Raw genomic sequence first — 13,714 nt, forward strand, 5'->3', positions numbered from 1 at the left:
CACATTTTGTACACCCGGCCTACCTTTGAACCAATCAGAAGGCAGGATTTTACTGTAATAGGTAAACCTGTTTGGGAAAAAAAGATTTTGAGCCGGGCCCATCCTTCCAAACGTGCCAATCAAGGTAGGTGCGGCAATCGAATTCCTTCTCCAGTCCTTGAGACACCTCTGAGAGATGACGCTGAGACAAACGGCGAGATATGCGAGTCGATTCTGCGACAGAGAAATCCATTGTTTTTTCACCTGCTCCTTGCTTTCCACCGGCTCTTTGGATTGACTCCCAATACAAATTTGCATGAGTTTCTACCTTGGTTCTACATTTGTTGGGTGAGTCTTAAATTAATAACACCGAGCTATGCGTAGATATATTGGTGCTGGTGTACTATGGCTTGGTGCAACATATAGCACATCACTGTTGAAACATGTTTGTGAAAAATGTATTTATATTGTTCTGACTGCACTTAATTTTACACTTTATTTCCACTGGATGAATTTAAGTTTTGTTTTTTGTTGCTTTGTGTTTTCTAATTTAAAGTTGCTGTTATGTTAATAACATCAGTGGATTCTTGTCATTACATTAGGTATAACAGATTTAGAGATTGGAGATGGTAAAGTTAAAGCATGTGTTCGTGAGTGTAAGACATGAACTACATGTGGTCCAGAGCGTAGGCCTACTACATGTATTTTATGGATATCTGAATATTAATGAGTGCACGTTTAGATCATGAACCTTAATATATTGACATCCTAAATTACATTATTACTCACACGCCTGTTCAGGCGCGCACACAGCCGAGCGCTTTTCCCCCAAACTGTAGATATCCCAGCCCAATAACAAGTTGCTGATTCTGTATTTTGAGACTTTAATAAAAAAAGTCACATGCTGCGACATGTCTGGTAACTGGTTAGTGTGGTTGCAAAGCAAGCCACACTATTGTTATTCTGTCTTATTACACGATTACTATTTGCTATTTTTGCATTGTAATTCAATGGGAAAATACGCTGCCTTCAACCATTCCGAACGTGAATAGCTCAAAGTTGTTACACATTACACATTAAAACCATGCGTAAGCAAGTTTCTAAAAAATAAATAAAGAATACTTGAGAGCAAAATTAAGAGGGTAGATCATTTAAGAACTTTGTGCTCTTGCAAACATTTTTTTTCGTTTACGATGAAAAAAGGCTCAGCCTAAATACATTGTATAGATTTTGATTACACAGCAAAAATATGTAACACTTTATAATAAGGTGCCATAATAAATAGCAAACTAGTCATTACCTAACCCATTGTTAATATTTGTTAATTGTTACTAAAATATCTCTTTGGCTCAAGTTAATCGTTTTTTCATCATTAATAAAATATTGGTTGTTTGCATACAATCTGTATGTTAATGTTTTAACAAATAGAAAACAATCTATTAACTAATATTATATTAATATTTGTTAAGTTAACTTAATGTATTTTTTGCACTAATGAAGTTATATCATTTAAACGTTAAATGTTTATTTTCATACAAACAGGACAATGTACTGATAAGCAGTCATACATTGATCTCTGAGAGCACACATAGTGTGCATAGATCTTAAAACATGTCTTAATATTAAAAACTGTAAAAGACTTACAAACTATAATTTAATATAAAAGTTAATGACATATTAGGAACTATGAACCTTTGGAGGACTGCGTTTCCACCGCTTCGATTGCTTGCCTCATAGTTCCACACGCCTGCATCTGCATGTAATACCATGGCATCTAAACGTATAAAACCTGTGTCAAGTCATCTTAATTTAACTCAAATATTACTTCCTGTTGTGAAGGGACTTGTTTATGCAATTAGAGACCTTGTTTTATCATGCATCATGAATTTGTCCCAAAGGCTGATGATGGTGTTTATATGAAATGTATTATGTATATTATTATTTACAATTGACCATACATTTGTTATTTCTTTTGCGTCGTTCATATTTTAAACAGAAAACCTCTAATATCAAATTGCTATTGAGTTTTATTTGTAAGTATTTGGTCCATTTCGGACCGGAAGTAAAAAAAAATATTATAATACACTTATTTGAGTGATAAAACAAACCTCTACACAATGTAATACAGTGGCATTTAAATGTAATTTAATGATGAAGCACAATAAAGTCTGTATGTATTAATAAATTAGTAGCCTATAAGGAGTTTGAGATTTTGTGAACATCGGTTCGTTTGGGTCCGTTCTGGATCTCTCTGGTCCGTTTTCTCCCGGATTCCTTTCTCCTCACTACAACACAAAGCAGGCACATAAGTACAAACACTCCCTGATTGGCCTGAGTGCTCACACCTGCTCGCACTCAGGTCCAATCCCCCCAGCCAAACCGGTGCGCTCCCAACCTGCCCATACTCCCCCTGCAGGCCAGACGTCGCACGTCCCCCCACACCCACCAATGTGTACAAGGTCCGAGAGGGCAAATTGGGGTTCTAGCTCAAGCAGGCAATTTACCTCGGGGAGTGTGAAGGCGCTGACTGGGCCGCGGAAAAGGCGTGCATAAAACGGCCTATTTGGCAGTGTAAAAACGCTCAGTGAGAGGGCTGTATCTGACTCCAAATAAGCAACAAAGTCAATAAAGTGTCAACTCTATTCTCTGTGTTGTTCTACTAAGAAGCGGACCCTTGGTGGTGACGTATTACGACGTGATGATGTGTGTACAAAAGGCAACCGTACTCAGGCACAGTTGAGATTGCCTAGTGTGAGCACAGGCCAGTGCACAGCAGGGGGAGGGGGGCAATCGTACTTGAGCACGGTACAGGGGTGAAACGGACTAGGCACGGTACAGATGGCCTAGTGTGAGTGCGCCCTTAGATTCCGAATGCAGTGCACATGAAAGGTCACTGTTGGGTCACTGGTTCTCCACCAAAAAAAGTCTGCGCGCGTCAAGCCTGCGCGCGTCAAGCCTGCGCGCGTCAAGCCTGCGCGCATCCAGTGGAAAATATATATGCGTTAAACGCAACTTTAACTGCTGGGGGGGTGATGACGTCATTGTTTGCGTTTCAGGTGTCCACACGAATCCTAACACGAAAACGCATAGGTCCGTTTTTTACTTATCCACCCTGGGACCTTGTTTCAGGGCCACATCTGTCTGGACAGTCGGCCCAAATGCATAAGACTTATGCGTTTTCACCAAAAAATCATTTCCGTGTGGACGGGGCCTGACTCGGCACCGGAACCGCCCTGGAGGTATCATAGGCTCTGGAGCGGATCCACAAAATGGGTCCTGATCAGAATCCAATTGCGTCTGTCAAACGATGCTCCCAATACAGAATGTCGTTATTTTACACTTCTACTCACACCATGTTCACTATAAGAATATGGGGAGCATATTTTGATTCTCTATTATAACGTCTTTATTGGAGATTTCAGGGGTACAGTATGTGTTTTTTTACACCACTAGGCCTACTACACTGCAGATCAATAGAGCGCAACAGTGTGGTTCCGGAAGTTACTATTCATTTCCTCCATAGAGGTTTTGATAAAAAGCCATTATGTCGGAACCATCCAAAATATACTTGCCACGCGCCGTTAAATTGTGAATTGCTGGTATATGCTCCTCTAGAAGTGACATGTTAAAGGCGTAAACTTCTAGTTTTTAGAAAACACGCTTTATTCGCGGAACCACCTACAACACTACCCACAATCCTAAAGTGTAACACGACGTCTTTGATTGGTGGAGCTCGCCGTTTCCATGGAAACGTTTGCCTCCACCCGCGAAAGTCAATTCGTGATGATTGCTGCCACTTAGCTGATCGCTTACCACAGCAATCATGATTTCCCTTAGATTAATGGGAAGTTAGAGTTGTTGTAAGAACTGAAGCAGAAATTAGCTGTATATGTTGAAAAATATGTTGACATAGAGTATATGATAAAAATAAAAGTTTTAATAATTTTGGTAGTTTAAAAGCGAGGAATACATAATGTTGAGTGAATACGTCATTGAATACGAGACTGAATTCAATGTTATTACGTTGTGATTGCATTCAGGAATAAAGGAACGTACCATTTCGATAACAACGCTAAACACTATATGAGACTATACACACACGCACGCACACACAGAATATATGACACAACTTGTATTAACAATAGAAAAATTATAATAATGACAAAGGTTATAAGATGCATGAAACGCGCTTAACCATTGGGTTGTAACCAATTTTTTGCAATGGTGTATGGGATGAGTAGTACCGTCAATCTTTACAAAAAATAATGTACACAACCACCTTTGCTTTTTCTATCGATTTCCAAATTATTTTTCCCCCTGAATAAAATCGTTTTATGGTCATGACTACCGTGAGGAACGATTTCACGAAAAGTCAACAGCGAAAATGAATGGGAAATATTTCTTGGAACCAGAGCTGTTCAAAAAGGGGGCGTTCACTGTTGCGCTCTATAGTGTCGTCATGCGCATGCGCAGAACCATTAGGTAGCACAATTTGATAGGTAGCATAAATCGGCAGAATACAAATACCTCACGGGTACTGTGTTTGTTTATTTTTATCCCCCTGTCGCACAGAAGTCACGATTCTGTTGACCAATCCACGGACGGTGTGTGTAGTTCCACCTTTTCGGCACCCTTTCAGACCGCTTGGTACCCCAATGGAGGAGTAACGAATATAGGTACGGCTCAGTGCGCTTACTTTGGGACCCCGCCCAATTTTGGCGCTGGAAACGTGAACTGTAACGCACCAAACCACTCGGTGGAAACGAGGCATAAGTATTTATGATACTATGAGGAAAGATTATCTTGCTCGACGACAATCATAATGTCATCAATAAAATCGCAGAGTGAAACCATCAGTCAACCAGAAATTGGATGTGTTGTGAAAACTTGGGCCTGCTTCATCTTTTTTGCCAGACAGACCTTGTAATGTTTTCTGAAGCCCCCTGCACGTCAATGCAATGGTCTCAATCAAATAAATTAGCATGGCTGTGTTTTTTTTCATGTGCTAGGGTCAATTTAAACACCGCTTAATGCCCCTTTTCCACCGACAGTACCAGCTCAACTCATCACGACTTAGCGTGGCACGACTTGGTTTGGTTCCAGGCACGTCGTGTTTCCATCTAGAAAGTACCTCTTTAACGTGTGCTGGTCGTCATAGCACAAATGCGCGAAACTGCGACACATACGCAACCACGTGACACATAAACAAACAGTGTAACGCATAGGAGGGACTCCACCTCTGTCACGGCCCACAGCGTGTTCTTGGCCGCTGATCCTGCCATGTTCAATAATCAAATCGCTATTGATGACTGAACGCAGATGCTATTATTTTAAGATGCCGGGTCAGAGACGCTTTGGTCCAAAGTGGATAATCTGTGAACAATTAAAAATTACCAATCACTATCGGAATAATATGCATATTTCACGTTAGTTGACAACCTTGGGAGACTTTATTTTGTTTAAACTATTAGGCTCCTGCAATGAACAATATGAAATACAGACAAACATTGGTTAATAAAATATTCCTAAACACACAAGATGATGATTTTTCTCACTACAGGGGGTCCCAGCATTCATGATGGACTCTAGCAACGTGTCCAACGTGTCCAACGTGTCCAACGCGACGTACAACAACAGCAGCCACGTCTCATGTCTCTCTGGAAAGAACTATGAAAAGGTCTTACTATACCTGCTGCCCATCAGCTACTCTCTGGTCTTCTTCTTCGGCCTCTCGCTGAACGCCATGGTGCTATTCTTCATCACGTTCCGCACCAAGCGCTGGACCCCGTCCACCATCTACATGCTCAACCTGACCGTGTGCGACATCCTGTACGTCTTCACGCTGCCCTTCCTCATCTACAACTGGGTTAAGGACTGGCCCTTTGGCGAGGCAGTCTGCAAAATCTGTGCCTTTCTCTTTCAAGCCAACCACTATGGTAGGAGGTACGCATAGTAAACGGTATTAATGCTTCCTTAGTCTTTTTGTTGTATAATGATGACTGCATAATAACTACATCTCAAAGAACTGATAGAGTAGCTTACATTCATACCAAGTGTGTGCTAAATTCAAAAGAAAAGCTGTGTTGAAAAAAATGAGAAGAAAACTACAAGGGTTGACTACGTAACATTGTGGCCCCAAAATACTAAACATGACACATTACCATTACCACAGAATGTAGTCATATCCCATCAGGTGGTAAAACAGGTTATATGAATGCTACTGCAGTGTAAACACCCCACCTGTGCCTACAGGCTCCATTCTTTTCCTGTCTGCCATCAGTCTGCATCGCTTCATTGCCATCTGCTACCCGGTCCGTTCCCTCAGCTGGCTCAGCGTTAAACGCGCCCAGCTGGTGTCTGTGGGCGTGTGGGCCTGTGTGCTCTCCTGTCAGGCACCTGTTCTGTACTTCGCCGGGACTGAGTGAGGAAGCACCACACACACACACACCCACACACCCACACAGCTTCCATTTACTTACTATTCGTAACACATTTGAAATCTTATGAAGTGAAGTGCATTCAGCTCACATGAACAGGAGCTGGGCTACTGTAAGTCTGCAAGTCAATAAAATTGGCCAACAAAAGGTAAATGCTAAACAGGAAACTCTCCCTCTGAACACTCATTTGGAATCAAACAACGGGTTTGAATCTTGGCAAGAAAGGCAAACGCTTATTTACAGATATCTCGGCAGTAAGAGTTAAAAGGTCCCATGACATGCCACCAGGTGTGGGTGAGAGACTGATTTTCAAAACAGCTTGTAACGGCTAATCACACCCACACTTGGTGGCATGTCATGGGACCTTTAAGCATCACTCTCAAGGATGTCATGAGAAGGATTACATTGGGGATCAAACCGAGGACCTTTTAGTCGGGGAGTAGACTGCCCTGTTGCCACTGGACTATTCTACCTCACCCCACTGTCAGTAGTTATGGGGGCACAAGAAAGCTACACTTGCATTCAACCACAATGCATCTGTTGTTTTCCAGGACGTCCAACCATCGTTCTTTTTGCTATGACATCACGAACCCGGAGCTCTTATATCAATTCCTAGTCTACGGCTCTGTGATCTCTGTGGTGATGTTCGTCCTGCCCTTCATGCTGGTGATGGTGTGCTACGGCCTGATGGTGCGCAAGTTGCTGGAGCCCAGCTGGGGATCAGGGGAGGGCCAGCAGGGGCTCGGGGCGGCCCACCGCACCAAGAAGAAGTCGGTGAAGATGATCATCATCGTGCTGATGACGTTCATGTTCTGCTTCCTGCCCTACCAGCTGATCGAATACTTGAGATTCGTTATATATGATTCAAGAAAGGTCAGTTCGGCACACATCCTTAATCAAACACCTGACTCAGGATTGGATTGAAATCGGATAAAAGGGTCAATTTAAATCTGCACACACATGTATGTGTCTTCCTTAGCATTCTCTAATGTCTTGAGTTGTAGCTACAGATATTAGCGATAGGATTTTCAGAAGAGAATGCAATGTTTCTAGTTCCGATATTATTATTTTTTTTAACCCTACCTAACACCCGTCACCAACTTTGTGTTTGATCTTCTTTCTGTGTCACTGGATCAGATTACCTGTAAAATGTGGGAAGCGTTCTCCATAGCCTTCCAGGTGACCTGGCTGATGGCCAGCGCCAACAGCATCATGGACCCCATCCTCTACTTCATGGTTGGCCAAGACTTCCGTAAAAACATGATGAAGAAGAAGCAGAAAAAATCTGAAAATACAGTGTTGATGGCATCACTGTGATACCAGATTCTACCCGATATATAAAGCCTCGAAATCCAACAAACCTACCTTTAGTTTGTATGCGTCTTATCTCGTTATTGTTGTAAGTAGGTATGTGTAGCATCCCCACCGATGAATGGCCAAGACTTAAACTGATGGTTTTCTTGATTTATGTAAATCCTTCTGTAGTCAACCAATAAACCACCGTAAGAGCTATAGGCAGAACACAAATACAATGCATTTACTACCTTGCCAGTGTCATGTATTAACCTAGCATGACATTGAGTAGAATTACGTGGTATATGAACTTAACACAGGTAAGAAATGTCTTATTACCGTACAAAATCATTTCAAATGACATTAACACATGTTAACCGTATATTATACATGAACACTGACCTTGTGTCTCTTCGGCGGGTGCTAAAACAATTAAAAATGTAAACTGTATCGCTATCTTTGTGTCTTTGTTCACGTTTCTGTTGCGTTCTGTTCTTCTCCTTCATTCGCACCAGGAACTCGCTCTCAATACGGCACATTATTTCAACATAAAAGGCATAAAATTACAAGGCAGAATATAAGGCATTATAAATTCACCAAAAAATAAAAGCTAATAATAATTATAGCTCAGGAATAATCAATAGTGCTGTGTTTTCTTGAGAACTAATTTAGAAATTGGGTCCTTTACACTCCCACCAAAACTATGAGTATTTCATTATACAACATGAAGTACGAATAATTTTCTCAATAGAAATGACATTTAACATAAAGACTTTTTCTTTTTTTCTTTCTAAGCAGCTTCTAGCAGCAGGACCAGTTTCTGCACCGGTCGCTCCAACAAAGAGAGCTTACTCAAACGCTCACCCTTTTTGCTCAGTCTCTTATCTCCAACAGAAATCTTTGCTCTTCTTACAAGTCCATCCTTTCCCTTGACAGTCTCTATGACTCTTGCATGTTTCCACTCACCTCTAGGTGACAGTTCAGCAATGTCCATGCAACCCAGTCGCCAAAAAAAACGTCAGTGGTGTACGTTTCCATGAACACTGGATACGTAGCATTTCAACGTAAAAGATAGCGTGTTATACCTACAATATCCACGTGTGCCGCTGTGGAGGCGGGTTTCGGGGTTTGGGTTTCACGGCTTTCGCGGCAAATTGTGGACACGATTGTTTAGGGGGGGGGGGGGGAGACTGTTGATGACCGGGGAGGGGGGGGGGGGGGAGAGACACGTTTGTTGAGGGGGGACGACGACACATTGTAGGGGGGGGGGACACGTTAGTTGAAGGGGGGGGGGGGGGGGGGGGGGGGGGGGGGGACACGTTTGTTGAGGGGGGGGGAGACACGTTTGTAGGGGGGGGGGGCACGCTCGACAACGAGAGTTGGTTTTTATTGAACGCTCGACAACGAGAGTTGGTTTTTATTGAACGAGACTTCAACACGGAACAGCTGCGCGAAACGATGGTCACGTCACTCTCGGTGACGGTGTCGACAATAATGAACACACGAACAATGTTAATAGAACAACACACAACCACATAACATCCCGAACCCATTAACCCCACTTAATCCTAACAACAAAACAAGTTAACAAAAGCCCCATTTGTCAACTGAGAACCCCAATTCCCAGAATCCCCCGCGGCTCCGGAACACGGCGTAGCTTATATTAATCTTTATTATCTGAATGGGAAATGCAATATTTTAGGACAGATACACCATTAAACGCGTTTCTAATGACATTTCTAGCGAGAAATGTACATTTTCCTTACATAATCTTCAGTCAGTGAATGTGTATGATCTTTATTAATCTTTATTATCTGAATGGGAAATGCAATATTTTAGGACCGATTCACCGTTAAACGTGTTTCTAATAACATTTCTAGCGAGAAATATACTTTTTAATTGCATAATCTTCAGTCAGTGATTGTGTCTGATCTTTAGTTTTATAGTTATTAGGAGTTGATCGGCTCGCTCGCATGTTTCAACGACTTCAGGTTGCTTTCGCTAAACTAGCAGCTCACGTGCTTCCTGCGTTTGTGTTATTAAACTGTTACTTTATGTAACTTTTAATGATATCATCTTGTTAGAAACACGTATATCTGAGAGCCAACCCAGTCGCCAAAATCATACCTACGTTGACAGTGTACGTTTCGTGAACACTGGATTACGTCGCATTTCAACATAAAATAGCGTGTTATACACACACACACACGCACGCACATGCACAGACACACACACACAGACACACACACACACACACACACACACACACACACACAAGCACACACAAGCACACACACGCACGCACAGACACACACACACACACACACACACGCACACGCACACGCACACGGTGCATTTCGCTGCTAAAACCACAACAAAAAAATATTCCCTCAAATATTATTACTTTCAAAACGTTGGCCAAAATGGCCAATAATATCTTTTTTTTTTGGGATGCTTCTAGGTCCTAGAAGCATCTAAGGGCAGGTCTTCCAGTGCCTCTCTTTCTTCCGCGGTTGGGGCGTCGCAGGCCTTTGCGCAGGCCTTCGTCCCCCTAAGTTCAGACGTCCGTAAGGGACCCGGTGAAGTTCAAGGCGTCGCGGCCGTCGCGGTCGGCCCCCTCTTCTCTCCCCAGTCTCCTCCGCCTCACGGCGGCAGGAACCCCTCCCGTCCCGGTGTCAAGGCACTCGTTTGGACGCGGCAGCCGGTGGATGACCCCCGTGTCTCCGTCTAAGCTGGCCGTGGTTCGGGCGTTTGTTGAGGCAGCCGGTGGCTGGTGAAGGGGCATGACCGGTTGAAGAGGGTGGTCCTTCTGTGGCGAGTCGTGGTGCCACCTCTCATCCAAGACCCGTGAGACCTCCCGTCGCAAGGCGGTCGAGGCCACACCACAACCGATCTTGAATACGACCTCAGATCAGACGAGACAACCCGCTGAACTTAAGCATATCAGTAAGCGGAGGAAAAGAAACTAACCAGGATTCCCCTAGTAGCGGCGAGCGAAGAGGGAAAAGCCCAGCGCCGAATCCCCGCCCGCCCAGTCGGGCGCGGGACATGTGGCGTACGGAAGATTGTTTTCCCGGTGTCGGCGTGGGGGCCCGAGTCCTTCTGATTGAGGCTCAACCCATGGACGGTGTGAGGCCGGTAGCGGCCCTCGTCGCGCCGGGGCGCAGTCTTCCCGGAGTCGGGTTGCTTGGGAATGCAGCCCAAAGTGGGTGGTAAACTCCATCTAAGGCTAAATACTGGCACGAGACCGATAGTCGACAAGTACCGTAAGGGAAAGTTGAAAAGAACTTTGAAGAGAGAGTTCAACAGGGCGTGAAACCGTTAAGAGGTAAACGGGTGGGGTCCGCGCAGTCTGCCCGGGGGACTCAACCCGGCGGGTTACGGTACGGCGGCTCCATGTTTCGCCAAACATTGGCCATGTTACATGAACGCTGCGGTGCCCTGTGACGGCCAGCCTGGACACTCCTTCAACAAGGATGCGGCGGTCACCGTGTATTTAGAGGGTGTTTGTTTGAATCCCACATGGGGCCCAAAACAGGGAGACGTTTGTCCATTCACTAGATTGTCATACGACTTCTTTCCCTACAATAAATATAATAATCTCTTTCAAAACGGTTAAGGTCCACTTAAATATGCCAAAAGCGTCCTATCCTCCTCCTCTTATCAGTCTACAGTCTATCTACCTCCTCTAGTTCATCCCAGAACAAAGAACTCAGATCTTCTGCCTTTCTGTATTTCAGTAACTTCACTGCCTCATGCTAAATAACATGTAATTTGTCAAGATTCTCCATCGGGAAGCAAATCTATAGCTGGTCATTATTGATAAAGGCCTCCAAAATCGACAGCTAATTACTACCCCGAAACATATTCAAATATGATCATGTGTGGCACTGTTGCAATCGTCTCGAAACGTAGATGTCAAAGGACACCTTGTTTGCTCTGCTGCACCACCGGGAAGATATGTTCATATTTCTAATGGATTGATTCATATTTTAAGGTTCTCGGAGTGAGACTTTAAGTGGCTGCAGCAGAAGTGTTGAGACGAAAGATGATATCAAGAGATTTATAGAATATTCCCATTCACATTATGATTCTTCGTCGTAACATCCGACCAAACATCCTTTACATTAACAGAGCGAAGATTATGAAAGTCCAGGCTCAGCAAGTGCTCCATCTCTTTGCACCTGCACCCAGCGGCTCGCTTGCAAGATTTTGGCCTGAAGTTCTTCCCAGACCTATACCCTAACAGTCCAATATGCATATCTGAGAATCAGGCCTCTCTTCAATAATGACAAAATGTAATGAGAGAAATACAGATTCACTTTTTGTTATCTCATAAGCGGCGTGGTGCCGGCTCCTTTTGACCTTTTGACCCCAGACTTCAAAGACGTGGCCACAGGCCAGCGGTGTCTACACACATTAAGCCACAAATGTACACCTCCATCCCGCAAAAAATGGGGCCTAGAAACTAACCTCTGTCTTATGTACATTGGGGGCCTGCCCTTGGGGTCTGACCGCGCCAAGTCTCGGGCAGGAAGGGCCCCCCCTTCCTGCCCTCGGGGTCCGACCGGGCCAAGTTTCGGTGCGGAGGTCCCAGTTAGGCCCTAGAATAAGGTATTAAAATTTCAGGGCGGTAGGACCTTCCTATCTCAAAAACTGTTTTTCCACCACATTCTGAACCATTAGGTCTTGCAGGCTACACTTCTGAGGGGCTTTGTCCAAATGACACTCCATTTGGGAAAACTTTTTATCTCTAAGGGCTAGAACTCCAAATCTCGGATATGTCGTACACGGGGCCCCGGGAAATGTGTGTAAACATTTTAGCATCCCTAGCTATCTTGAAAAGGTCGGCAAAGGGGCGTGACCTCCAACAGTACAGTAAATGTACATAAGACAGAGGTTAGTTTCTAGTCCCCATTTTTTGTGGGATGGAGGTGTACATTTGTGGCTAAAGGTGTGTAGACACAGCTGGCCTGTGGCCACGTTTTTGAAGTCGGGGGTCAAAAGGTCAAAAGGAGCCGGCACCACGCCGCTTATGAGATAACAAAAAGTTAATGTGTATTTCTCTCATAACTTTTTGTCATTATTAAAGAGAGGCCTGATTCTCAGATATGCATGTTGGATGGCTAGGGTGTTGGTCTGGGAAGAACTTCAGGCCAAAATCTTGCAAGCGAGCCGCTGGGTGCAGGTGCAACGAGATGGAGCACTTGCTGAGCCTGGACTCTGTCGATTTTGGAGGCCTTTATCAATAATGACCAGCTATAGATTTGCTTCCCGATGGAGATTTTTGACAAATTACATGTTAATTAGCATCTACACGTTAAACTGAGTCCAATGAGATCAAGCTCGGCCTCTTGCTACACCGAGATCATGTCCTAGACCTAGGTGTACCATGTCAAATACATGTTACCATTAGCTAGAGTGTCGTTCTTGGTGTCATTGGACTCAGCTCAACGTGTAGATGCTAAATAACATGTCATTTGTGACAAATCTTTATCGGGAAGCAAATCAATAGCTGCTCAGTATTGATTAAGGCCTCCAATTTCGACAGCTAATTACTACCATTAAACATGTTCGAATATGCTCATGTGTGGCACCGTTGCAATCGCCTGGAAGCGTAGATGTTGAAGGACACCTTCTTCGTCCTCTTACGCCACCGGAAAGATATTTACATGCTTCTGATTGACTAATGAATTGATTCAGCTATTCCCCCAGAAGTCTGGGGTCAAAAGGTCAAAAGGAGACGGCACCACGCCGGGGTGGATCCAGATCTCGGGCAACAGCGCAGGGTTGCCAGGTCCTGCAAAAAACGTGCCCCCCACATACCGTTCAAAATCCACCCAAAATGTCCTAGAAGCATCCCAAAAAAAAATGATATTATTGGCCATTTTGGCCAACGTTTTGAAAGTAATAATATTTGAGGGAATATTTTTTTGTTGTTGTTTTAGCAGCGAAATGCACCGTGTGCGTGTGTGCGTGTGTGCGTGTGTGTGTGTGTGTGTGTG

At 43.9% G+C, this 13,714-nt stretch overlaps 1 protein-coding gene across 1 annotated transcript; it reads left to right on the forward strand.

Moving 5' to 3' along the window:
• LOC132474653 (P2Y purinoceptor 4-like) lies at window positions 1-8,159 on the forward strand. Its single transcript, XM_060075458.1, has 4 exons — window positions 1-327; window positions 5,540-5,915; window positions 6,232-6,400; window positions 6,968-8,159. Exons 2-4 carry the CDS (start codon window positions 5,555-5,557, stop codon window positions 7,338-7,340), a joined length of 903 nt encoding a protein of 300 aa, XP_059931441.1. The 5' UTR covers window positions 1-327; window positions 5,540-5,554; the 3' UTR covers window positions 7,341-8,159.
• Window positions 8,160-13,714: the final 5,555 nt, after the last annotated feature.

The sequence above is a fragment of the Gadus macrocephalus genome, chromosome 16 (assembly GCF_031168955.1).
Source record: "Gadus macrocephalus chromosome 16, ASM3116895v1".
In the NCBI taxonomy this organism is placed as follows: Eukaryota; Metazoa; Chordata; class Actinopteri; order Gadiformes; family Gadidae; genus Gadus; species Gadus macrocephalus.